The 26,924-nt window shown below is 35.0% G+C and overlaps 4 protein-coding genes across 7 annotated transcripts in view; 2 read left to right on the plus strand and 2 right to left on the minus strand.

Moving 5' to 3' along the window:
- LOC124181984 (calpain-A-like) overlaps positions 1–4,522 on the minus strand; it is a 49,442-nt gene extending 44,920 nt beyond the window's left edge. The window contains exon 1 of the mRNA XM_046568758.1: positions 4,123–4,522. Within this exon, the coding sequence (XP_046424714.1) occupies positions 4,123–4,239 (117 nt within the window). The 5' untranslated portion in view covers positions 4,240–4,522. The remainder of the gene's footprint in view (positions 1–4,122) is intronic.
- Positions 4,523–6,734: 2,212 nt separating this feature from the next.
- On the plus strand, positions 6,735–26,072 carry LOC124182685. Of its 3 annotated transcripts, none has more exons than XM_046570248.1 (2): positions 6,735–6,928; positions 21,990–26,072. In XM_046570248.1, exon 2 carries the CDS (start codon positions 21,996–21,998, stop codon positions 25,977–25,979), a length of 3,984 nt encoding a protein of 1,327 aa, XP_046426204.1. In that variant the 5' UTR covers positions 6,735–6,928; positions 21,990–21,995; the 3' UTR covers positions 25,980–26,072. The 3 variants fall into 3 exon arrangements, with proteins under 3 accessions (XP_046426204.1, XP_046426205.1, XP_046426203.1); XM_046570249.1 differs by lacking the exon at positions 6,735–6,928 and adding an exon at positions 20,534–20,728; XM_046570247.1 differs by lacking the exon at positions 6,735–6,928 and adding an exon at positions 20,761–20,809.
- LOC124182695 lies at positions 6,961–11,854 on the plus strand. Its single transcript, XM_046570268.1, has 2 exons — positions 6,961–7,009; positions 8,145–11,854. Exons 1-2 carry the CDS (start codon positions 6,971–6,973, stop codon positions 10,134–10,136), a joined length of 2,031 nt encoding a protein of 676 aa, XP_046426224.1. The 5' UTR covers positions 6,961–6,970; the 3' UTR covers positions 10,137–11,854.
- Positions 12,212–18,171, minus strand: LOC124182711 (tRNA-splicing endonuclease subunit Sen34). 2 transcript variants are annotated; one of them, XM_046570301.1, is made up of 5 exons: positions 18,000–18,171; positions 16,439–16,710; positions 16,119–16,332; positions 15,816–15,977; positions 12,212–12,487 (listed from the first exon to the last, which is right to left on the minus strand). In XM_046570301.1, the coding sequence occupies exons 1-5, from the start codon at positions 18,058–18,060 to the stop codon at positions 12,291–12,293; spliced, it is 906 nt and encodes a 301-aa protein (XP_046426257.1). In that variant the 5' UTR covers positions 18,061–18,171; the 3' UTR covers positions 12,212–12,290. The 2 variants fall into 2 exon arrangements, with proteins under 2 accessions (XP_046426257.1, XP_046426258.1); XM_046570302.1 differs by lacking the exon at positions 18,000–18,171 and adding an exon at positions 17,464–17,947.
- Positions 26,073–26,924: the final 852 nt, after the last annotated feature.

Consider the following 26,924-nt stretch of genomic DNA (forward strand, 5'->3'; position numbering starts at 1 on the left):
GTTAGATGTTCACTTTTCATTTCAAATCACGTTGAATTGTTAAAAATCTAATAGATTCATTCAATTTCATGTCAGCAAATAAGTATTTCACTGGATATCTTGAGATTTTGACGAATTTTTAAGAATGTGGAATAATTTCAAAATATTTCTTACTAGTTCAGGAATTTCATAATATTTTCTTAAGGTACGATATTTACAAAAAAAAATAAAGTGGAAATTGTGAGTAAGTGACTATAGATATCGACTGTACATTTCAAACAATTTTAAAATTATTAAAAATCAAATAGAATCGTTCGATTTCATTCTAAAATGGTTTGTTTTATTGAGAAGATAACCATTTTTTAAAATTTTGATTGAGGTACTTTTTTTATCTTAGCATTATCAGTAAATATTCAATTTTCCAAGATTGCATGCATATTGACTTTAGTTTTTGAAAAATCCAACTAATTTAAATATACCTATGGCAGTAAAAAAAAACATGAAAGCCATTTCGTATGAAATATCAATTTATTACAGCTATTATTTATTATTGTATTATTTGTCTTTCTGGAATTTTAAGAAAAATTATCGTAGCTCAGGAATATTAATAAATTTGATAAAATCTCAATGTTCGGCCATCTCGCTATTAAATTGTTAAAAAGGTATCAAAACTCAACTCAATAAATGAAATTCCACCTCACCTTAATTTTTCATCAACTTGATGTTCGCTCGGTGTCAAATCTTGAAGCTTCACCTGAAGATTACACAAGGTCACAAAAAAAGTGTTTGAACTTGCCATGCGAAACATGTTTTCTTACGAACTTGTTATCGCTCAATCCGAATCTGAAATCAGAATGGGGGTCTTCCGGGCCAATTTTAAATAAATGGCTGTTGAAAGTGAGCAAATTCCGAAATTCAGATGTAGACATCTAATCTATAATTTAAATTTAAATTCCCCAGATTCGAATTCAGCAACCCCAAAAACGTATAGTTATGGTGATTGTCCCTGCTTTAACAGTTATTTCTCGATTTGACCTTGACATGACCTTGATTTTGACCTAATAGTGTCAAACCGACCCTAGATTCGGATCCAGCGATCCCAAGAACGTCTAGTTATACAAATGATTGTAATTTCGAAGACTCATACGACTGTGTTTCACTATCTTCTTACTTTCAACAGCCATTTACTGACAATCGGCCAGAAAGACCGCCCATTCTGACTTCAGATTCGGATTCAGCGATAAAAAATACGTAAGAAAACCTGTTTTTTTTTTTGTGGGCCTGTGTATTATTCGGGATGTGCCGAATACCATCAATATCTGGGCGGGTAATCGGACAGCAGTAATCTGCTGTATGACAAAATTACTTTATCTGTAGAGGTCGAAGCAATAAAAAAAAAGGAATAGTTGAACGACGGGAAATGAAATTCTCTAGTTTTATCAGTATGATTAGAACGAATGTTTAATGTACAAAGTTTACAATTTTCATATGTTTCATAATAAACAGTATCATTTCTGCATTTTGTGACGACAAACGGTTTTTCTGTTTTCTGTATAAATTCTTCCTGTCGCACCGAAGAGTCTTTCCGAATTTACAGAGAATGGCAACGCGTCGCGCGGGACGAAGCACAGCCAATAGGATGGCTGAGTATGAATTTTTGCTGCTGGATATACAATATTGTTTTATCTAGAAGATTTGCGATCTGGCACATTCCTCATTATTATTATTAATAAGTTGCAACAATCGTACTTGTGAAGCTTAATTTAAACTAGAAGATACAATCTGTATATTTGTGAATGCACTGCAAATAAGGTTAGAAAATCTGTTAGACAATTGGTTTCAAATTTTTGGTATTTACTTGTAGAGAAATTTTGTCTGATCTTCAATGTCTAAATATTTATGTATATGTATAGTATATTATGTATATGTTAGTTTCATGATGTACCCCGTAGGGATCCCTAATTGTAGGCAAATCAAGGTACAAGTCCACGCTGAGCAGCTGCAGGGCTCTTTTGTTAACACGCGGCTGATGTCGCTACACAGATACTCGGAGCTGCTCAGAGTCGATATGTATCCTGATTTGCCTATAATTATGGGCCCCTATGGGGCGCATCGCGGAAATAACCTGGTATTGATTCTTTCATATCTCACACAATTTACCTGGATATGCCAGAAAGTCACCACCAAATTTTTCGCCACTGGTTACGTAAAATTCTTTTTCTCACAGATCTTTGTACACTTTGTATCAAACAACTTCTGTGGGTGTAGAAGGATGCTTCCACTTTGAGTTTTTTACTTCTACATCAGCTGTCCAAGGACAAGCTGCCAGCAAAAAATGAAATATAAAACAAGTAAACACCTATCGATATCAAAAAAGATGTAAATCATGTTAAAACTTACATTCCAGCTACATCAAAATCATAGCGAGACAGTTTAATATGACACTGATATTTATCATTATTACCAGTATGAGTTTGAACCAACCATTTTGTTCGAGTTTTGGTAGTTTAGCCATTTCCTCATTCAACAAAACATCGCGATCGATGGTAATTTTCATCATAGAAGCATGAGCATCAACATCGACTTCCTGCTTATATAATTTTTTTTTACTTGTAATAACACCTAGATTTTTTTCTTCTTTCCCTCAATTATTTTATTCAGCACTAATATCACCTGAATAGGTTTTAAATTTGGAAAAAATCAATAATTCATATTAGAAAAGGAGAAATTGCTAGTTTTTACTGACACTCAATGGTCAAATGTTCACTGATTGACCTGCTTCCTCTCTCATCTCTCAAGCAAACTTCCTGCTCTTTGTACAATTTAACTCTATGTTCTTGAAAAATTTTCTTGAAAGATTCGCTGGGCTGCTTACGAATCGACGGGTAGTCAACCAGACGTGCAATATTTTTCTTTACCATCAAGACAACTTCTTCTGGCATGAAAAGTAGCGGCAAACCGAGTAAAACTTCTTACCGAAGCAATTTTGGAAGGCAGCCAATCAGCTCCCCTATTATTCTAACCTCAGTCCTACACTTGAGCCAATCTAGATTCAATGATTATTCATTCTATTACATCGCCAAATGTATAAATAGGAAATTAAGATTCAGTAGAAAAGCTTGATTTTCTAAAGTTTTCAGAATTTCAGAATAATAGATTCTATAGCAAATCGAAAAACAAGTAGAGAAGGAACGAAAAGTATATAATTATCTTCTCTCTTTCACATTTCCGCATATTCACCAAGTGGAAAAGTTCTGATTAGTTGAATAATGATTCTAATTGATCAAAGTATTGTCATATATGTGAATAGCAAACAGTGTTTCAGCATGACAAATCGTTAAAATGAAATTCCGTATTTTGCAGCTTTCAAAAACTTTTAAGAAAAAGTTTTAAACAAACCCAAAGTTGCAAAATGACAAATTTTTTTAAAAAATGCATTGTTATATCATGAATTGTGAATTCATAGAATTTTCGGCTTCCATCAGCAGTTTTATCAGAGTAATTTCAATAAAACCTGACTGTAAAAATTTATTCAATTTCTTTATACAAATTACAACAATTGGAAAGAACAATTCAACTATAAATTGAATGTCTAATACCCCTTAACACCGCATAAGAGAATATTTATCCTATCCGAACCAATCTCCTATTTCAAACAGTTTCCAAACAATTAAATCAACTCTGGGGTGTCTCAAAGAAAGATCCTGTCTGTGAGAAAAAGCGTCAAAAATATATGAGGTTGAAGTCAGTAATGTCACCCTACCGAACATACAAACAAAAATCACTGATCAATAATTTTACAATGACTTTGAAGGTGTCGAGTTTGTACAATGTAAGATATCTTTTGGCTTTATTATGGTTCAATGAATTTTAAACGATCCTAATATTGCGAGATGACAATCTTTCTGATAAACGCATCGTTACGTTAATCTTACAAACTTCAAACTGATAAGAAAATTTTCATTGCTTCAATTTACATGACCTGTGACAGCAACGGAATACGCACCAATGCATCCCGATAGTCATAATTACATCAGTGAGCTCGAAAGCAATAATCGATATTTGGCGCACAGGTTGAGTGATAATGAATAAAGTTGTAGACACAAGTTGTATCAATATTTTTATCCCAGAGCAAAAACTTACCTTCCGCACTCCATACATAAGCACGTTCATTTGACCAAGCCAAATCAATGAGCTCCGACATAACTTAACCTCAATATAATCACGGATATTCCGGCTTATAAACTCAACCCAACTCATTCGACTCGCAAGCAACTTATAGGCGTGACTCAAAAATATACTTCAGTCAACGTGCCAAAGCATCAGGCCCAAGGATTCAAAAAGTGACAGCGCCGTTTCTACCAATCAGATAACAGTTTAGGCACTTGTCACAGCCTATGCTTCTTCACTGGTCACGGAGGATAAATGTGTGAACGAACCCCTAGAGCGCGCCGTCCCGCGCTAATAGAAAGAGAGAATCACATATAGGTATATATATGGGGCATTCCAGGTCAATTCGACAAGGGTCTGACCCTCACCCTATCCAATCTTTGTCTTAATGACCGGAGGTGTTTCGTTAGCCTAAAATAACATTTCCAAATTTTTCTCAGATTTTTACCCACCCCCCTGACGCCCTCCCGACCCCTTAAGGGATGATATTTTCGAAAACTGTTAATCAGACATTTTTGAAAATTATGAAAAAAATTACATAAATTCTGTAGCCAAAAAGAAAAACATCCCAACCAAAATCGAAGTGGGCAGGTAAAACGGTAATTTTTTATCAATTTTTTTTTAGTAATTTTGATTTTTTTCGCATTTTTCAGGATTTAATTTTTCAGGAAGTAATATTTATATTACTCTTATATAAGTAATATAAATAAGTATATATATATTAGGGTGCTTTTTTTTTAGACTATTTTTTTTTTTTCGGTCCCATCGTGAAATTTTGTTGGAAGTACAACAAAAAAAATTCCCTGAAAGATTGAGCCCTTAATATTAATATTAAGTGCTCGCCCAAGGCATGTAAAGATTTCCCGATTAAAATACACGTAAACTTCAATTTTTTTCTTCAAAACATCTACAGTTCAGAGGCATTCTATGGTGTAGTCTAGGACGTCAGTAGGTTTTCTTCGGAATGAAATGCTCTACAAAAGTGCTCATTGCGGTGAAGTCGTAACTCACACCGGCGAAGTCGTACGGGCCACCCAAGCCCAATTTTTTTATGAAATTCTTGTCTTTTTGCCCGTATCTCGTGAATAACAAGAGCTACAAAAAAAAAAATATTCAACAAATTTGTAGGAAATTTAATTTCCTACAAAAAAATTTAAGAAAACCAAATTGCCAACATCGATATTTATTGAGATATTGGGCTTTTAAGGTGAGGAAGTATGGAATTTTCATGAATTATTGAGTTCAATTGTCGAATTATTGATTGTCGAATATTTTTTTGTTTTGTAGCTCTTGTAATTGTAATGACAAGAATTGTAATTGTAATGACAAGAGCTACAAAACAAAAAAATATTCGACAATCAATAATTCGACAATTTGACTCAATAATTCATGAAAATTCCATACTTCCTCACCTTAAAAGCCCAATATCTCAATAAATATCGATGTTAGCAATTTGGTTTTCTGGAACTTTTTTGTAGGAAATTAGATTTCCTACAAATTTGTTGAATATTTTTTTTGTAGCTCTTGTTATTTACGAGATACGGGCAAAACGACAAGAATTTCATGAAAAAATTGGGTTTGGGTGGCCCATACGACTTCGCCGGTGTGAGTTACGACTTCACCGCAATGAGCACTTTTGTAGAGCATTTCATTCCGAAGAAAACCTACTGACGTCCTAGACTACACCATAGAATGCCTCTGAACTGTAGATGTTTTAAAGAAAAAAATTGAAGTTTACGTGTATTTTAAGCGGGAAATCTTTACATGCCTTGGGCGAGCACTTAATATTAATATTAAGGGCTCAATCTTTCAGGGAATTTTTTTTGTTGTACTTCCAACAAAATTTCACGATGGGACCGAAAAAAAAAAATAGTCCAAAAAAAAAAGCACCCTAATATATATATACTTATTTATATTACTTATATAAGAGTAATATAAATATTACTTCCTGAAAAATTAAATCCTGAAAAATGCGAAAAAAATCAAAATTACTAAAAAAAAAATTGATAAAAAATTACCGTTTTACCTGCCCACTTCGATTTTGGTTGGGATGTTTTTCTTTTTGGCTACAGAATTTATGTAATTTTTTTCATAATTTTCAAAAATGTCCGATTAACCGTTTTCGAAAATATCTATCCCTTAAGGGGTCGGGGGGACGGCAGGGGGTTGGTAAAAATCTGAGAAAAATGTGGAGATATTATTTTAGGCTAGCGAAACACCTCCGGTCATTAAGATTCAGATTGGAGAGGGTGAGGGTCAGACCCTTGTCAAATTGACCTGGAATGCCCCATATACAGATATGATATAGTCTACACATATAGCACAAATAGCACGGACAGAGAGGGAAACTTAAATGAGATATCGGCAAATTTTAAGATGTCCGTTGAATGTTTGTAAAATAGACAATGATTATACTCAAAATTACGTGGAAGTCGTATATTTCTTCTTTCTAACTTGGTAAATTGACACAAAGTTAACATAGTTGTTATTCAAAAAGCCCGCGCTCCTAATTGTCAACGGAAAACCTGAAGTTGCTCGCTCTTGAATTTAAATCTCAGAAGGATGAGTATTTCGCATGTTTACATACATGCGTTGGGCACCTTATCTGATATAGAAGAATGATTGTGTGTTGCTAGAACGAACGGACAAGATGGTATTATTGTTTTTGCCTGATTACTTGTCACAAATGTTGAAGAATTAACAAAAATTACGCAGTGCCTTTATTTAGAAGACTGTATGAATACATGTACACGTTGCAGCAAATCGCCACGGAGTAAAGGTAAATGTTGAAAAAATTTTAAACCATCGACGCCGATATTTTATGTGCAACATATTCCCGGCTTGCAACGGCATTCGGCGCGTATGTAGACTTAGTTTTTACCAGTTTTTAGACATAATTTCACTTGTTTTTTCGGGAAAAGAAATAATAGATTTACGTATCTATGAGTAATGGATAATTTATTTGCATTTAGAATGGACCGTAGAGAGAAATAATTTCGACGAAATTGGAACTACACAAGTTAAGGTATCAGCAATTCGAGAAAAAGTTTAGCAACTAGAACTTTGAATATGGTTAAACTCTAGTATTTCTCATGTGATTCCTATGCTTTCGGGTTTATTTTCTCACGATAGAAATCTCCAGAGATTTCCGGAAAAGTATTTCACAAACGGTTGTCCTCAGTGTAGATGCAAATAGATTTGTGTGAATACAGTACAAGTGTTTGTCAACAATCACATGTGCGTGTTACAACCGTGCTATGATTAAAAATTTCGGAATGTTGTTGAAAAAATTTGTGGAGATCTAGTCAGCGGTCAAAAGAATCCCAAACTAATTAAAATCTGATCAAAATATCAAGAGTTGAACCATTTTGAACTCTGCTCTTGATATTGAATTTTGGTCAAATTCATTTTTATCGCGTAGAAAATATGCTGTTTCAGTTGTACACACTATCATTTGCATAAATAACATGACTATACGTTTTTTAACCGGTTCTTCCTCCTACCTAAAATTTTGATTCGATGGGTACAACCCATTCATGTAACGATGCATGTTAAGGAAAGATCATTACGTCGCATCTTGAAGAATCTCTGAAATTTAATAAACTATAATAAACAAAACACTCATATTTTAAAAAGTTGACTCTTTCAAAGTCATTCGAAAATTGCACAGTAATGATATTTTCCCTAATGTTTTGTTACGTTAACGTTACTAACTTCAGCTTCATCTCATATTGTGAACTCATTTTTGTTTGGTCTTTAGAACAAATGGCACAGTTCTCATTTGACCGATTAATTATAGTTGAAGGACATTATTTTCGTCAGTTATAATTCTCACATCAGCTTTACAAAATCATGTAATCAATCAAACCTTTGATGAATTATTCTGTGATTCTAAGACTTGAGATCAGGGTAAAACACGAATCACAATGTATCGATACTAATGAATAAACTATCTATCTCGAGAATACTGTAATTTTTTATTATTCCTGATCCAGATTAAGATGGCAGACTTCGATCCAGACAACTGTGTCAAATTATTCAAATTCAATGACAGCCGAACCTCAGATTCAACAGACCCCAAGAGTGTCGTCATCATTCCTATCAGGGATCAAAATATTTTGCAAACGACTGTCGACGTGGATAGCAGAGATTGTGAAGTTAAAACAGACAGCTGTGCTTTTCCCGAAGATTGTGTCAACATTTTGCTTAAGTTCCGAATGCAGTTGGAAGAATTGTTCAACGATTGCGGTGATACTATGAGCACAGCTGCAGTTCTATGGAAAGATATTTCATGTCGGGTTCGCGACAGGGGTTTCCCAGTTACGGACCAACAATGCTTGGCCATATGGAATACTCTTTACTCAGAGTACATAAACCTTACTCAAATTGACGATGAAAACGAGCTATCGAAATCAGCGTTCTTCGCCATATTTGAAGATTTCTATAAACTCAGGTCGAAGTACGTGGATTCAAAAATACTGCAAGATGTGACTGAGTACTCGAGCATGAGATCCAATTCTAGTCCAACTTCTAGTAATACTGTTGCCCCAGCGGAGAATAATTCCGACAATGAGGCAGCGGTAAAAGTTAAGACTGGAAAGACAAGCCTTGAATTTGGAGAAGATTTATCAGTTACAACTAGTGAGGATGATCCTAATCACCAAATGTTGACCGAGTCGATGAATGTAGCTGAGAAAATTCTGGACAAAAACATCAAAGATTCAGAGACACAGAGGAAAAAAGCAAAACCTGATGAGAGACGATCCAAAGCTCATAGTAATGTGAGAAAACGGAAGTTGAGTTCGCAAAATCCATCGTGGAGGTATGGTGACAATTCGAATCACATGAGAAGTGAAGCTAACGAAGCTAAGGCTGAAAACACAGACTCAGATGTTGGAAGTACATTCATATCGTCTTTGCATGAAAAGAATAATTGCAAGAAGGCCAAAATCTCAACCGAAGACGAGAGTTTATGTAGTAATCAAGCAACTTTGCGCTATCCCTGGAACGTTGATTCGACACAGTGTTTGGTCGACCTGAGATTGCTCATCGAAAGTGACAAACAGAAAAAACAGATTATACTACGAGTGTACAGAGGCATATACAAGTTTATCAGCCAGAAGATGTTTCTGCATGGTTACCAAGTATCGGCGATACAATGTAGACGAAGATGGGGCCACGTGATGAGTCAGTACAGCGAAGAAGCAAAAACCGCACTAAAAAAGATCTCCGATAATCAAAAGCTCGACACGGTGGGCAGATACTTTTGGCAAATGGATAGAGTTTTGAAAAAATCAGGGATCGATAAATTGAAAAGAAGGCCTGATGAAGCGGCGGAATTTTTCTGGAACGATGAATCGGTCAGAACTCTGATCGGCATAAGAATTCCTATGGAAGACGCCTTTGCCATGTTCAAGAGATACGTTATCTTGTGGCAATACGTCGCATCACAGATGCAGAAGAACAATTTTTCACCGACTTACAGCGAGTGCTCGGTCAAATGGATGGAACTCCGCGAATGCTATGAAATTTATCTCTTGTCTATAAGCCGCGGATACATTAAAAAAGACGAAGTCGATTGGGACTATTTTCAAGACATGCACAGCGGATTCGAAAGGAACACTCGGAGCATCAAAACGATAATAAACTACCCGACGATGAACGACAGTACGGAAAATCAGCAGTCAATGCCGAATGAATTCAAAGAGAAACTCGTTGATAATTCAACTTCTTCTAGACTGCATGACTGTCCGGCTAAAATTGAAACTGACAATGGTTTTCAAGAGTTCGAAGCTGCAGAGGATGATCGAAAAATTATAGGCAGGAACGAAACTATCTGCATTGAAGACATGGCATCGTCAAAACAAGAAAGAGAAGGAAGTCAAGATTTGTCTGTAATTTTTGTTGCGAATAAAATTCCGGAACATGAATTGCATGTTCAACAGTTATCGGGAAAAATTTTCTCGTTACTTCGGGAAATTCCATAATATTTTCTTAAGATACAATGGTTTCCAGTAGTTTTAAAAATAAAAAAATTTAAATTGTAAACAAGAGTCTATAAATATCGACTGTTCATTTCAAAATGTTTAAAAATCCAATAGGTTCGTTCAATATCATTCCAATATAGTATATTTTACTGAGACGATGCCTATTTCTCTAAATTTTGATTAAGGCACTTTTTTTATGTTACCATTATCGTTAAATGTTCGATTTTCCAAAATTGCATGAATATTGACTTTAATTTTAAAAAAAACGAGTTAATTTAAATATACCTATGGCAGCAAAAAATAATGTGAAAGCCATTTCGTATGAAAAATCGAAGTATCTAAGCTCCTGTTTACAATTTTATTATTTGTCTTTCTGGAATTTGAAGCAAATCATGGTAGCTCGAGAATATTAATAAATTTTATAAAATCTCAATGTTCGGCAATTTCAATCCTTAATTGATGGCAAGCTATCGAAACTGAACACAACAAATGAAATTCTTCCTCAACTTAATTTTTCATCAACTTGATGTTTGCTCTGTGTCGAATCCCGAAGTTTATCGAAAAGATTATTATTCGAGATGTGCCGAATACCATCAATATCTGGGCGGATAATCGGACAGCAGTAATCTGCTGTACGACGAAATTACTCTATCTGTAGAGGTCGAAGCAATAAAAAAATGAAATAGTTGAACGACGGGAAATGAAATTCCCTAGTTTTATCAGTATGACTAGAATGAATGTTTAATGTACAAAGTTTACAATTTTCATATTTTTTATAATAAACAGTATCATTTCTGCATTTTGTGACGACAAACGGTTTTTCTGTTTTCTGTATAAATTCTTCCTTCTTCCTGGAGAATGAATCATGCCCCTAATCTCAGAATTGGGTTTGAACTATATCAGGTATACCATTTCCAATTGACATAAGAGGATTCGAAGATTCAGACAGTGAAGAAACCTATGTAAGAAAATGAATCGCTTTTTGATAATTTTGGCTAGGTGGAATACGCTGATCAATCATCTGCGCCACTGGGCATAGATTTGTTTAAAAGAAACAAACCGGTACCTGGATCCGGATCAGAACCACGATTGCGCGAAATCTACTGCTCGTTCATATTGGAACCCAGAGTTTACTGGATCATTCCAAGTATCTACACCATAATTGACGGGGAAGAAACACTCATTTGCCACGAAGAAAAGTTCTTACTCGAAATAAAGTTCAAGGATTATCATTAAGACGACAATTCAAATGACTGGCGATGCAGTCGACGTCAGAGAATGACAGTCACTGTCACATAATTTATATAGGAATCGAACACGCATTTTGTCAAGGACCCAAAACAAGGTAGCTGCAAAGGGTAGGCATTAATGAATATTACTGTACATGCCAAAAATGAGGTACCATGTTTGAAGACAATGACTCCCATTCTCTGACGTCAGCTGCATCGCCAATCATTGTCACATAATTGAATGATAATATAATATTATAATGAATATTACTGTATATTACTGAACTCGGCTTGCATTTAGGCAATTTAGTGTACGCTCTACCAATCGACATTTGTTACAAGGTCACCGATTAGAGATCTTGATGCGGAGATGGCCAATCAATCGTGAACAGTCGACGAGCAAATCTCAATCGGTAAAATGCATTCTCATTATCAGTTGACAAAATGCAGGCGGATCACAGCAAGATGTATCCTAAATTGCATAAATGTGGGTGCATTAAAAAGGGAGAATTTTGCGAATCTAACGTTTCTGATGACTTAAAAGAATGGAAATCAAACTTAATTTACACATTATTCTCATTAGAATCGATTAATACATTAAGGCATTGTTTTTGACGTTAACGTCAACTATTTCGCTCGGTAACATGTTTTGTGGTTCCCACGGTATCTCACTTTACTTTCCATTTGAACTTCCACATCAGCACTGAATATTCTTATAATAATTTAGCGAAATTTTTTTACACTGTACACAGCGATGAGGTAAAATACATCTAACATGCTAAATTGATTCATAAATTGTTACAAATAAGGCTTATAAATAAAATGCAGTAAAAAAAATGATCACAATTTGTCTTGAATGGGTGATTTTATATTATTTCAACTTAGATCCAAATTTATATATACACAAAATCTAAGACGGTTCGTTTTAGAGTATGCACGATTCTGACCATTGGAATGATTGATATTTAACATTATCACCGTTTTCCGATAGGGTAGCAAACACTTGAGTCTTTCGTACATGACATCCAACTCGGCAATGAGCTATCAATTCTGAAATCGGTATCTCCTCTGTTCGATCCCTGCATGTTATTATCATTTGTGAATGGAACATTATAGGATCACCTGAGAATAAAAATACCGATCAAGCAACATATATCACATTTTACTATAAGCAGACAACGAAATTTTTGTTGAATCTAGCAAATAGATTTAGCTGTAAAGAAATCGTTTGTCCCAAACTTCTGAATCCCAGAAAAATTTCAATGTCAACGTTAATAACATTATCGTAACGACACATTGGGGAAAAATCACTATTTTCCTATTTGTACAATAATTTTAAAGAAACTAAGATTACAAAATATGAGTATATCTCGTTTTAATACGGCATACTGAATTTCAAACAGTTCCAAAATCACGCAGTTACTGCAACGTTATTAACTTCAAGGTGATGTAAAATTACTTTGATGAATCAGTTAAGATCTAGTTGAAAGATTAATAATCAGTATTTGTTGTAAATATATTAGGAAATGTTCCAAATAATATTACCACCTTTGGTTACAAACTGGCAAATACTGGAACTAGGTATAGTACATTGTTTAACGAGCGAGAAAACGACCGTTTTCTTCGAGGTGGTTTCAAATTTCTGGTATTTACTTGTACAGAAATTTTATCTGGTCTTCAATGTCTAAATATTTATGTATATGGGGCATTCCAGCTGAATTCGACCCGGTTTGGACCTCATGGATTCGGATTCAGTTCTCAATTTTTTTCAAAATTCTATTAGCCCACAAAAAGACTCTCAATTTTTTCAGATTTTTAAAATCAAACCATTTCGAGTTATGATTTTTTGTTCAAATCACCTTTTTTCAAAAATGACATTTTTCAAGAGGACGTAATGCAAAAACGTGAGGTCTGACAATAAAATTTCATGAAAATGAAATACTCATTTTCGACCCAAAGTTTCATAAAAAAAATGTTGAATAAATCTACAACCTCCCCAAAGGTGATTTTTTTCTTCCTAAAATAAAAAAATTGATTTTTCGTCAAGTACGTCACAATTAATTTAGTTCGATTTTTTTTCACGAAAAGGTGCATTTATTACAAACATTTTAATACCAGGATCAAGATACCTGGACTTTTCGTTAAAAAGTTACAACGATTTCAATTCAAGAAAATCATTGAAATCCGAGATTCGACAATATGTACATCGCAAAATACCGAATAACTTGTCTCGGATAACGTAGTAAAAGTTACTCATTTATTTTTTTTTTTTTAGAATACAACATGTTTCGTATTCTACGGAGGTGGAGTACGTTTTCACGGTCACTGCCCCATCTGCGCCTGGGATTACACAGTGTTGTTTTTGTATGCTTTTCAGGGGCCATCAAAGTTTGGTGGTTATAAGTGACTGCATGCATCACAATGCAATAGCGGTATATGTGTACTTAAAGATCATATTTCATATTTTATTTTACTGATGGCACCCCGCAGCAATTTAATAATTTTAAGAATATCGTAAATCTCTACTATCACGAGGCAGGTTTCGGGATTCTTGCAGAGTGGCATTTCTTTGCCACAGCGCACGGCAAAGGGCCTTGCGACGGTCTAGGCGGCACTTAAACGACTCGCGGCGCGAGTTTGCAGCTTCCGCCGGAGCAACAAATTATCACTCCCGAAGGATTGTTTATGTGGGCCTCACAAGAAGCTAATTTTCCTGATATTTCCATTAAATACGTAACCACTACTGATTACGACTCTTCGAGAGACTTCTTGACCGAAAGATTTGCGAATACGAAGCCCCTGAAAAGCATACAAAAACAACACTGTGTAATCCCAGGCGCAGATGGGGTAGTGACCGTGAAAACGTACTCCACCTCCGTAGAATACGAAACATGTATTCTAAAAAAAAAAATAACTGAGTAACTTTTACTACTTTATCCGAGACAAGTTATTCGGTATTTTGCGATGTACATATTGTCGAATCTCGGATTTCAATGATTTTCTTCAATTGAAACCGTTTTAACTTTTTAATGAAAAGTCCAGGCATCTTGATCCTGGTTTTAAAATGTTTGTTATAAATGCACCTTTTCATGAAAAAAAATCGAGCCAAATTAATTGTGACGTACTTGACGAAAAATCAATTTTTTTATTTTAGGAAGAAAAAAATCACCTTTGGGGAGGTTGTAGATTTTTTCAACATTTTTTTTATGAAACTTTGGGTCGAAAATGAGTATTTCATTTCTATGAAATTTTATTGTCAGACCTCACGTTTTTGCGTTACGTCCTCTTGAAAAATGTCATTTTTGAAAAAAGGTGATTTGAACAAAAAATCATAACTCGAAATGGTTTGATTTTAAAAATCTGAAAAAATTGAGGTTCTTTTTGTGTGCTAATAGAATTTCGAAAAAAATTGAGAACTGAATCCGAATCCATGAGGTCCAAACCGGGTCGAGTTCAGCTGAAATGCCCCATATGTGATAGTGTTTGAAAAAAAAAAATTTTGACCTAAAAAACCTAAAAAATAACCTCTTAAAATTTGAGCCATGTAGCTTATGCGTAAGAACTGGCGCAATTGATTTTTCCTGTTTTTTTTCACTTTTTCCTAAAAATCTCCCAAAATATATCATATATATGACAAAAAGTCCGAGATTTTTTTTATGAAATTCAATTTACCGTCAAAAAAGTCTCTTGCATAAAATGCAAAATTACAACTTCAAATATTGACTTCTTTTCCAAAACAATTTTTTTTTTTTTTTTAATCTTCTTCAGATCTCTTATATTAATTTTCAATTCTCAATAAAAAAAGAAATTTCATATCGAATCCCAAATTATGTTGATCGACTCTGAATTGACAAAAAAAAAATTGTTTTGGAAAAGAAAAGTCAATATTTGAAGATGTAATTTTGCATTTTGTAAATATCTTGATAAATACGCAATATATGAAAAAATCACAAGAGACTTTTTTCATGGTAAATTGATTTTCATAAAAAAGATCTCAGACTTGTTGTCATATATATTATATTTTGGGACATTATTAGGAAAAAGTGAAAAAAAAAAACGAAAAATCAATTGCGCCAGTTCTTACACATAAGCTATGTGGCTCAAATTTGAAGAGGTTATTTTTTAGGTCCCAAACAAGCATTTTGTCGGGTAGCGTTAAGAAAAATCCAAATTTTTTTTTTTCAAAAACTCTAATATGTATAGTATATTATGTATATGTTAGTTCCATGATGTACACTGTGGAGATCCCCAATTGTAGGTAAATCAAGGTACAAGTCCACGCTGAGCAGCTGCAGGGCTCTTTTGTTAACACGCGGCTGATGTCGCTACACAGATACTCGGAGCTGCTCAGAGTCGATATGTATCCCGATTTGTCTATAATTATGGATCCCTATGGGGCGCATCGCGGAAATAACCTGGTATAGATTCTTTCATATCTCACACAATTTACCTGGATATGCCAGAAAGTCACCACCAAATTTTTCGCCACTGGTTATGTAAAATTCTTTTTCCCACAGGTCTTTGTACACTTTGTATCGAACAACTTCTTCGGGTGTAGAAGGATGCTTCCACTCCGAATTTTTTACTTCTACATCAGCTGTCCAAGGATAAGCTACCAGCAAAAAATGAAACATAAAACAAGTAAACACCTATCGTTATCAAAACAGATGTGAATCATGTTAAAAGTTGCATTCCAGCTACATCAAAAACATAGCGAGACAGATTAATATTACACTGATATTACTATCATTACCAGTGTGAGTTTGAACCAAGGCATCACTCTGTTCGAGTTTTGGTAGTTTAGCCATTTCCTCATTCAACAAAACATCGCGATCGATGTTAATTTTCATCATCGCAGCATGAGTATCAACATCGACTTCCTGTTTACGTAATTTTTTTTTACTTGTACTAACACCAAGAGTTTTTCTCTTCTTTCCCTCAATTATTTTATCCATCATCAACGTCACCTGAATAGATTTTAAATTTGAAAAAAAATCAATAATTCATATTAGAAAATGAAAAATTGCGAGTCTTTACTGACACTCAATGGTCAAATGTACACTGATTGACTACCTGCTTCCTTCTCTCATCTCTCAAGCAAACTTCCTGCTCTTTGTACAATTTATCTCTATGTTCTTGAAAAATTTTCTTGAAAGATTCGCTGGGTTGCTTGCGAATCCACGGATAGTCAACCAGACGTGCAATATTTTTCTCTATCATCAAGGAAACTTCTTCTGGCATCAAAAGTAGCGGCAAACCGAGTAAAACTTCTTGTCGAGGCAATTTTGGAAGGCAGCCAATCAGCTCCCCTATTATTCTATGCTCAGTCCTCAACTTTAACCAATCTAGATTCAATGATTAGTCATTATATTACATCGCCAAATGGATAAATAGGAATTTAAGATTCAGCAGAAAAGCTTGATTTTCTAAAGTTTTCAGAAGTTCAGAATAATAGATTCTATGGCTACTACCGTAAATAGAAAAAACAAGTAAAGAAGGAACGAAAAGTATTTAATTATCTTCTCCCTTTCACATTTCCGCATTTTCACCAAGTTGAAAAATTCTGATTGGTTGAATAATGATTCTGATTGATCACAGGATTGTTATACGTGTCAATAGCAGTGTTTCAGCATGACAAATCGTTGAAATGAAATTCCGTATTTTGCAACTTTCACAAACTTTTAAGAAAAAATTTTAAACAAACCCAAAGTTGCAAAATAACAATTTTTTTATAAAAATGCATTGTTATATCATGAATTGCGAATTCATGGAATTTTCAGCTTCCATCAGTAGTTTTATCAGAGTAATTTCAATAAAACCTGACTGTAAAAATTTATTCAATTTCTTTATACAAATCACAACAATTGTCTCAGAACAATTCAAATATAAATTGAATGCTCAAATACCCCTTAACACCGCATAAGAGAACATTTATTAAACTAATTCAGATGTGTAATCCAAAAAGAAAATGAAAAATGATCAGCTCTCAAGATGCTATTTGGATATGATTTCTTACAGAGAGTTATGTTTACGTTTGTACATTAAAAGTTGGAAAACATAAATTTTTTAAAACTTTTAAGACTGCAACAATCGCATACCGATGTATATATTGTTCTTTTTTTTTATTCGTGAATTGTAATGTACGATTGTTTCCAAACAATAAGATCAACTCTGGGGTGTCTCAAAGAAAGATCCTGTCTGTGAGACGAAGCGTCAAAAATATATAAGATTGAAGTTAGTAATGTCACCCTACCGAAACATTCAAACAAAAATCATTAATCAATAATTTTACAACGACTTTGAAGGTGTCGAGTTTGTACAATGTAAGATATCTTTTGTCTATATTATGGATCTATGAATTTTAAACGATCCTAATATTGTGAAATGACAATCTTTCTGGTAAGCGCATCGTTACGTTAACCCTACAAACTTCAAACTCATAAGAAAATTTTAATTGCTTCAATTTACATGACCTGTGACAGCAACGGATTACGCACCAATGCATCCCGATAGTCATAATTACGTCAGTGAACTCGAAAGCTATAATCGATCTTTGGCGCATAGGATGAGTGATAATGAATAAAGTTGTCGACACAAGTTTTATCAATATTTTTATCCCATAGCAAAAACTTACCTTCCGCACTCCATACGTAAGCACATTCATTTGACCAAGCCAAATCAATGAGCTCCGACATAACTTAACCTCAATGTGATCACAGATATTCCCGCGTATAAACACAGCCCAACTCACTCGACTCGCAAGCAACTTACAGGTAAAACCACGGTCTCACATAGAGGTCTTGCAACGAACGTGGTGGGGGGTGGTCAGTTCACGTCCGAAACAAAAGTACAACTTATGGCCACAGGAGCAGCGCTACGAGTTATTCATAAGCTTATTATTATTATTTGGTGGAACCCTAACCAATCTCTTTGATACTCATGACAGATAACCTTACGTGTAATGTCACTCAGCCCCCTGACACAAGCTGCTAAAAGTGGTTCGCAAAATGTCCCTCGATTCTACCGCCAATCTCCACCACTACTGGCGCTAGTAGTTGTCTGGCGAGCTTGCGTGCGGTCAGTGAGGGCAGCGAGCGTATCAGAAGTCTACTAGCGCCACGTAGAGGAACTAAAAAACGGAGACAAAACGCGTACAATTTTTTAGTATACGAGCACTGGTGAGTGTCAGGGGGCTAATGTCACTCATATGCCTATGAATAACTGACAGCGCTGCGTAGTGGCCAGTAGTGGCAAAAAAAATTTGGACAATAACGCGGCTACCCTAGCCACTCAAATTTCAGTTCGCTGCAAGACCTGTACCTATATATGGGGCATTCCATGCCAAATCACTGAGGTTTCGGCCCGACCCCCTTCGATTTCGCTGAAAATTTTTTATCATTTTCTACCCTACCAAAGACATTTTTCTGAATTTTTTCAGATTTTTTTAACCAACCCAAAAAAATCACGAATTTTTGGAAAAAACCGCTTTTTTTTTTTAAATGCTAGAACTTTTTCAAAAATTGACCGTTTGGGACCTTTTTTTTAAAAAAATTTTGTTTTCAAATGCAGTTTTCAGAAAAAAATATAAAAAAGTTTGCAGATGTCAGGATCTATGAAATATTTCAATATTTAAAAAAAAAACGTTTTTTTCTCGAAGTCCGAAACCTTTGATTCTCAATTTTTTTGTCTCAAAACAAACTTCAACTAAGACAGTATTTAACCCCCCTATTTATATTTTGTGCCGACTTTTCGTTCTATTTTTTTTTTTTGATTGAAGAAAAAAAAATTCTAAAATTAGGTTATTTTACATAACTTTGCGTTAAAATTTTTCGGGATTGTTTTTAAAATCTTAGAAATTGAAAAAAATTGTACAAAAACAATCGTTTAGTGTATCTGCGCAAGTATTGAATTATTTTTAACAGCTTAAAATATTTTATTAACGTATAGTGTTATTAATTTTTCTCTATCTATTCAGTTTTGTTTTCCCCGCGTGATGATGAGTAAAATTTCAAATTTTCAAATAAGAAATTTTTTACCAACTGCTCATATCGCCAATAAACAATTCACCACCGATAATGAAGGTAACTTCTAATTTTTTCTTAATCATTTTAAGGCTATGTTTTCTGAACGATGTCAGTGTTTTTCTTGCAACTCGTTGACAAATTCGTTCTCTAATGTGTATCAAGTATTAATAAGCTAATTGTCATTCAATAAAAATTATTTTAAGTTAATTTCTTGATTATCAATAATTCAAATGCCGAAATTTTTTAATCGTTGCTGTAATCCAATGAATTGTGATAAACATAGTAAGACAAAATCTCTACAAAGTCTGCCTGAGTATTTGGCTATTCATTTCCATCTATCAACTGATGACCGCGTATGCAGTTCATGTCATAAGGAATTACTAAAGCAAATTTACAAAATTTCAATCGAAAAAAAAAATAGAAAGAAAAGTCGGCACAAAATCTAAATAGAGGGGTTCAATACTGTCTTAGTTGAAGTTTTTTTTGAGACAAAAAAATTGAGAATCAATTGTTTCGGACTTCGAAAAAAAAAACGTTTTTTTTTTAAATATTGAAATATTTCATAGATTCTGACATCTGCAAACTTTTTTGTATTTTTTTCTGAAAACTGCATTTAAAAACAAAATTTAAAAAAAAAAAGGTCCCAAACGGTCAATTTTTGAAAAAGTTCTAGCATTTTAAAAAAAAAAGAGCGGTTTTTTCCAAAAATTCGTATTTTTTTTGGGTTGGGTAAAAAAATCTGAAAAAATTCACGAAAATGTCTTTGGTAGGGTAGAAAATGATAAAAAATTTTCAGCGAAATCGAAGGGGGTCGGGCCGAAACCTCGGTGATTTGGCATGGGATGCCCCATATACAGAGATATAATATAGTCTATAGATATATCACGAATAGCACGGCAGACAGCGAAACTTAAATGAGATATCGGCAAATTTTGAGGTGTCCGTTAATTGTTTGTAAAATTAACAATGATTATATTCAAAATTACGTGGAAGTAGTATATTTCTTCTTTCTAACTTGGTAAATTTTTACGAAGTTAAAATAATTGTTATTCAAGAAGCCCGCGCTCCTAATTGTCAACGGAAAACCTGAAGTTGCTCGCTCTTGAATTTAAATCTCAGAAAGATGAGTATTTCGCATGTTTACATACATGTATTGGGCATCTTATATGGTACAGAAGAATGATTGTGTGTTGCTAGAACGAACCGACAAGATGGTATTATTGTTTTGCCTGATTACTTGTCACCGATGTTGAAGAATTAACAAAAATTACGCAGTGTCTTTATTTAGAAGACTGTATGAATACATGTACACGTTGCAGCAAATCGCCACAGAGTAAAGGTAAATGTTGAAAAAATTTTAAACCATCGACGCCGATATTTTATGTGCAACATATTCCCGGCTTGCAATGGCATTCGGCGCGTATGTAGACTTAGTTTTTACCAGTTTTTAGACATAATTTCACTTGTTTTTTCGGGAAAAGAAATAATAGATTTACGTATCTACGAGTAATGGATAATTTATCCGCATTTAGAATGGACCGTAGAGAGAAATAATTTCGACCAAATTGGAACTACTCAAGCTAAGATATCAGCAATTCGAGAAAAAGTTTAACAACTAGAACCTTGAATATGATTAAACTCTAGTATTTCTCATCCGATTCCTATACTTTCGGGTTTATTTTCTTCACCGTAGAGATCTCCAGAGATTTCCGGAAAAGTATTTCACAAACGATTATCCTCAGTGTAAATGCAAATAGATTTGTGTGAACTGTATTCACATGTGAAGTGTTTGTCAACAATCACATGTGCATGTTATAACCGTCCTATGATGTAAAATTTCGGAATGTTTTTGAAAAAATTTGTGGAGATCTAGTCAGCGGTCAAAAGAATCCCAAAAACAATAAAACCTGATCAAAATCGCAAGAGTTCAGTCATTTTGAACTTACTAATTTTACAATCGTTTTTCAAATCGTTGATATCTCTGCTCGTGATATTGAATTTTGGTCAAATTCATTTCCATCACGTAGAAAAGATGCTGTTTCAGCTATATACAATATCATTTGCATAAATAACATAACTAGACGTTTTTTAACCGGTTCTTCCTCCCACCTAAAATTTTGATCCGATCGGTACAACTCATTCATGTAACGATGTATGTTAACGAAAGATTATTACGTTGCACCTTAGGGAATGTCTGAAATTTAGTAAACCATAATAAACAAAACATACACACATTTTAAAGAGTTGACTCTTTCAAAGTCATTTTAAAATTGCACAGTAATGATATTTTCCCTGATGTTTTGTTATATTAGCGTTACTAACTTCAGCCTCATCTCATATTGTGAACCCGTTTTTGTTAAGTCTTTAGAAGAATTGACATATTTCTTACTTCATCCATTAACTGTAGTTGAAGGAGAATATTGTTGTCAGTTATAATTCTCACACGAGTGTTCCAAAATCATGTAATCTATCAAACCTTTGAAATAATGAGTGATCTTTTAAGATTAGGTTGAAACGCTTATTACAATGTATCGACACTAGTGAATAAACTGTCAGTCTCGAAAATACAATAATTTTTTATTATTCCTCTCCTGATCTAGATCAAGATGGCAGACTTCGATCCAGACAACTGTGTCAAATTATTCAAACTCGATGACAGCCAAACCTCAGATTCAACAGACCCAGAGAGTGTCGTCATCATTCCTCTCAGGGATCAGAATATTTTTTCAACAAGTGTCGACGCGCATAGCAGAGATTGTGAAGTTAAAACAGACAGCTGCGCTTTTCCCGAAGATTGTGTCAGTATTTTACTCAAGTTCCGAATGGAATTAGAAGAATTATTCAACGATTGTGGCGATATTTTGGGCATAGCCGCTGTTCTATGGGAAGATATTTCATGCCGACTTTTCGACAGGGGTTTCCCGGTTACGGGCAAACAATGCTCGGCCAAATGGGATGCTCTTTACTCAGAGTATGTAAACCTTACTCAAATCGACGATGAAAACGAGCTGTCGAAATCAGCGTTCTTCGCCACATTTGAGGATTTCTATAAACTTAGGTCCAAATACGTGGATTCAAAAATATTGGAAGATGTGACTGAGTACTTGAGCACGAGATCCAATTCTAGTCCAACTTCTAGTAATACTGTTACCCCAGCAAAGAATAATTCTGATAACGAGGCAGCGGTGAAAGTTAAGACTAAAAAGACAAGTCTTGAATTTGAAGAAGATTTTTCAGTTACGAGTTGTGAGGATGATCCTAATTACCAAATGTTGACCGAGTCGATCGATGTAGCTGAGAAAATTCTGGATAAAAACATCAAAGACTCAGAGATACAAAGGAAAATGGCAAAACCTGATGAGAGACCATCCAAAGCTCACAGTAATGTGAGGAAACGGAAGTTGAGTTCGGAAGATTCATCATGGAGGTATGGTGACAATTTGAACCACATGAGTAGCGAAGCTAACGAAGCTAAGGCTGAAAACACAGACTCAGATGTTGGAAGTACATTCATATCGTCTTTGCATGAAAAGAATAATTGCAAGAAGGCCAAAATCCCAACCGGAGACGAGTGTTTATGTAGTAATCAAGCGACTTTGCGCTATCCCTGGAACATTGATTCGACACAGTGTTTGGTCGACCTGAGATTGCTCATCGAAAGTGACAAGCAGAAAAAACAGAGTATACTAAAACTCTACAGAGGCATAAACAAGTTTATCAGCCAGAAGATGTTTCGGCATGGATACCAAGTCTCGGGCACAGATTGTAAACGAAAATGGGACCAGTTGATGAGACAGTACAGCAAAGAAGCAAAAACCGCATTAAAAAAGATCTTAGATAATCAAAAGCTCGACACGGTGGGCGAATACTTTTGGCAAATGGATAGAGTTTTGAAAAAATCAGGGCTCGATAAATCGAAAAAAAGGCCTGATGAAGCGGCGGAATTTTTCTGGAACGATGAATCGGTCAGAACTCTGATCGGCATAAGAATTCCTATGGAAGATGCCTTTGCCATGTTCAAGAGATACGTTATCTTGTGGCAATACGTCGCATCACAGATGCAGAAGTACAACTTTTCACCGACTTACAGCGAGTGTTCACTCAAATGGATGGAACTCTGCGAATGCTACGAAATTTGTCTGAAGTCTATAAGCGGCGGATATGTTAAAAAAGACAAAGTCGATTGGGACTATTTTGAAGACATGCACAACGGATTCGAAATGAACACTCAGAGTACCAAAACGATAATAAAATACCCGATGATGAACGTCAGTGTGGAAAATCAGAAATCGACGCCGAATGAATTCAAAGAGAAACTCGTCGATAATTTAACTCCTTCTAGACTGCATGACAGTCCAGCTAAAATTGAAACTGACAGTGGTTTTCAAGAGTTGGAAGGTGCAGAGGATGGTCGAGAAATTATAGGCAGGAACGAAACTATATGCACAGAAAACACAACATTGTCAAAACAGGAAAGAGAAGGAGATCAAGATTTGTCTGTAATTTGTGTTGCGGGTAAAATTCCGGAACATGAGTTTCAGCTATATACGACAGTTATCAAGGAGAACTTGAAAAGACAAGAAATCCCAACAGAAATTCAAGAGACGGAATTTTTGAGCCCGTTCAGTGAGCACGAAAAGCAATTTGAGAACAATTGGAGAGCCTCTACAGCCCCAGATTCCAGGACACAGAAGATGCTTACTGGTTTTGCCGCTGAGAGGTCGAAATCGTGTAACGAATGCACAAGTCTTGTCGACGGAGAAGAGAGAATAATGCTGTGGTCAAAAGAGGCCACATTGTCGCTGCTGAAGTTGAAGCTCGACAAGGCAATGCAATTCCATTGTCTGCCCATCGATGACCTAATTTTGTGGAAGGATATCGCCTTTGCGATGCAGAGACGCGGTTACAATTTTTGTTATGAAGCTTGTGCGTCTCACTGGGGTCACTTGAAGGCCGTTTACAATAAGGATCGTCAGAAGATTGGCCACATGATCTGCTCAGAGGACGGAGAATTGACTAAACCGAACAAATCGGAGAACGTTTGTGACCACAGAACGAGGATTAAATTCGTGTGGAATGAAGAGATGACTAAAATGCTGGTCAAACTACGATTCTCTAAAGAAATTAGAGTTCTGAGAAAATATGGCAAGCTGATCGCCGACGAGATGAATGCTGCTGGTTATCAAGTCACGCCGGCGGAGTGCAGTAGGAAATTTGCCAGCCTGTGTCACACGTACAAGAAATTACTGCGTCGAAAAGAGTCTGGAGAAATTGTCAAGTGGCAGCATTTCCAGCTGATGGATAAGTACTTCAACACTTCAGGAGGTTCGAATTCTGAAACAAAAAACAGAGATTCGTCATTTTTGTGGACGCCTGACAGCGTTGAAAGGCTGATCAAACTCAAAGCGTTGATCAAGGATTCTGCTCAACAATCGATCGACGATCGATCGCTGCCGATTTGGAGAAAATTAGCGGAAACAATGAAGGTGGAAGGATTCAAGGTGACACAGAAAGAATGCGCTGAGCAATGGAACTTCTTGACCAAAATCTACTGGAAAATCAAGAAAGGAATCGAGAATGATAGCCACCTGGTCGTCGGCGAATATTTCAAACTGATGGACAGATACATGAACAAACTTGATGCGGCAAATGGCGAAAGATATTTTGGGAGCAACGAAATTAACGATGACATAGAACAGCCTGTCGACTTCAGTATTGCAAAGAAGAAAGAGATACGGGATGAAGAATGTGAACACATTGAGATGATAAACGTCGACAGAGAAATTTTGAAGGATGAGAGGGAAACTTGTTTTGAAGTAGAGCGGGTCTCTCCAAATTCACAACCTATCGATCAATCAGCTGTGATGAATTTAAGCCTGACATCAATCGTTTCGCCATCTTTGAACTGCGATTCAAGTTCTTCTTTGGATAAAAGTGACAGTTTGGCTGGAAAAGATGGGTCGGGAAATTCCGGCATTGATTCTTTTCACGTCGCCAGCAATTGCAAGGAGAGAGAATATACGCTGGACTCTAAGATATCCAAGGAATGTGAACAACTAGCGTACCCCGAATGTCTGGCGGCAAAAATTCAGAATCCTTGTGCTTACGAAAGTGGAAATTCTTTACACAATGAAAATTCTGTTATTCAGGGGACTTCAGTAAACCTCAGCTGCCTTGAAAGAAGCAGGAAAAATCTTTCTTACTGCGTACAAAATATGACGGAAAACAATTCGAACAGAGAAAACGCGGAGGTGGAAATTTTGTGCAACCAAGAAGTGTGTAGCAAAATACTTCATGCCACAAAACCTTGGAACAATCAGCCAAAACCTTCTATAGTATTGGATGAGCTGTGCTTTTCAGCTTCTTTTGAAAAGAATTTTATACCTATGGAAAACGAGTGTGTTGGTTCGATCGAAAATAATAAAGGGGTACAGGACGAAGTAATTAAAAAATCGAGCGATGCTGATGCAGAGATATTGCACAATAGTTTTAGAAAGATGTTGCCGATAAAAAGATCACACACCGATCAGGTGGATGAGACTGATTCGTTACCGACTAAGAAATTCATCTTCAGTCACTCCGATATGTAGTCTGAAAACAAAGGACTGAGTAATATTTAAGTTTTGGGCCAAAGAAAACAGTGGGTGAAATCTAAGTACAAGGTATTGATCATAACGGAAATACTGAACCGATTTTAATCAGATCAGCAAATTGTTCGTTTGACGATCGATTCTGTGTCACAATAACAAAAAAAAGAAAGGAAAAAGTGAGTTCTTCTCACTTCTGCATTGATTTAAAATCTTTTGGAAATAAGAACTGATTATTAAGTTTCAGTCAACGTTTCATTCCGTGATCGATACCGTATTATTAATATTAAATATATCTAAGTAATATGATGATACTTAAAGATATCAATATTTTTATACTGTAACAATACCATGTAAACATATCAGTTATATTCGTACTGAAGTTCCTAATCTTGATATAAACATGCCAAAGATTATCAAGAAGAAATTATGTATTGAATTTTTTTTTTTTTTTTTCTCTTACAATGGTAATCTGATTTTTTGTTACACTGCTTCTCTCTTCTCATTCTTCTTCGGGTAATCTTGACGGTAATTATTTTTATATCATATAAGCTACCCGCATACGATAAGTATATGCGTACATTATTTAAAATGATTGCATTGGTTTAATTGCTCTGTTATTAGTTATGGTTATCATTTTTTTAAATATTTTCTCAATGTGAATGCAATTGTATTACCAAAGTGGGTATTTCCGAAACAGGTATTATCAGATGATAAAATGTGTGTTTTTAAGTTTTGTGTTTTTTTTATTTACAAAGCAGTAATTCAGCTGCGTAATAACAAATTACATACAATGTGTTTCGTTTGAGTTGATCGGTTAATCGTACATTCACCAAATTAGAGATTCATATTCTTTATAATTGCAAAGTATGCATTTCGATTAACATTTTTTCAACGAATTATACAGCGCACAATCTCAAAGATAAATATCGTAACAAATGTAACCTA

This window comes from Neodiprion fabricii, chromosome 5 (assembly GCF_021155785.1).
Source record: "Neodiprion fabricii isolate iyNeoFabr1 chromosome 5, iyNeoFabr1.1, whole genome shotgun sequence".
NCBI classification, from domain to species: domain Eukaryota; kingdom Metazoa; phylum Arthropoda; class Insecta; order Hymenoptera; family Diprionidae; genus Neodiprion; species Neodiprion fabricii.

Excerpts from the sequence above, each read along its gene's own strand:
- LOC124182695 (XM_046570268.1), top strand. The coding sequence starts at position 6,971 with ATGTGCAACATATTCCCGGCTTGCAACGGCATTCGGCGC. Across the intron at positions 7,010-8,144 it reads CTTGCAACGGCATTCGGCGC|ATTAAGATGGCAGACTTCGA; the intron begins GTATGTAGACTT and ends TTCCTGATCCAG.
- LOC124182711 (XM_046570301.1), bottom strand. The coding sequence starts at position 18,060 with ATGTCGGAGCTCATTGATTTGGCTTGGTCAAATGAATGTGCTTACGTA. Across the intron at positions 15,978-16,118 it reads CTTGGTTCAAACTCACACTG|CTTATCCTTGGACAGCTGAT; the intron begins GTAATGATAGTA and ends TTTTGCTGGTAG. Across the intron at positions 12,488-15,815 it reads TGACTTTCTGGCATATCCAG|GTGATCCTATAATGTTCCAT; the intron begins GTAAATTGTGTG and ends TTTTATTCTCAG.
- LOC124182685 (XM_046570247.1), top strand. The coding sequence starts at position 20,771 with ATGTGCAACATATTCCCGGCTTGCAATGGCATTCGGCGC. Across the intron at positions 20,810-21,989 it reads CTTGCAATGGCATTCGGCGC|ATCAAGATGGCAGACTTCGA; the intron begins GTATGTAGACTT and ends CTCCTGATCTAG.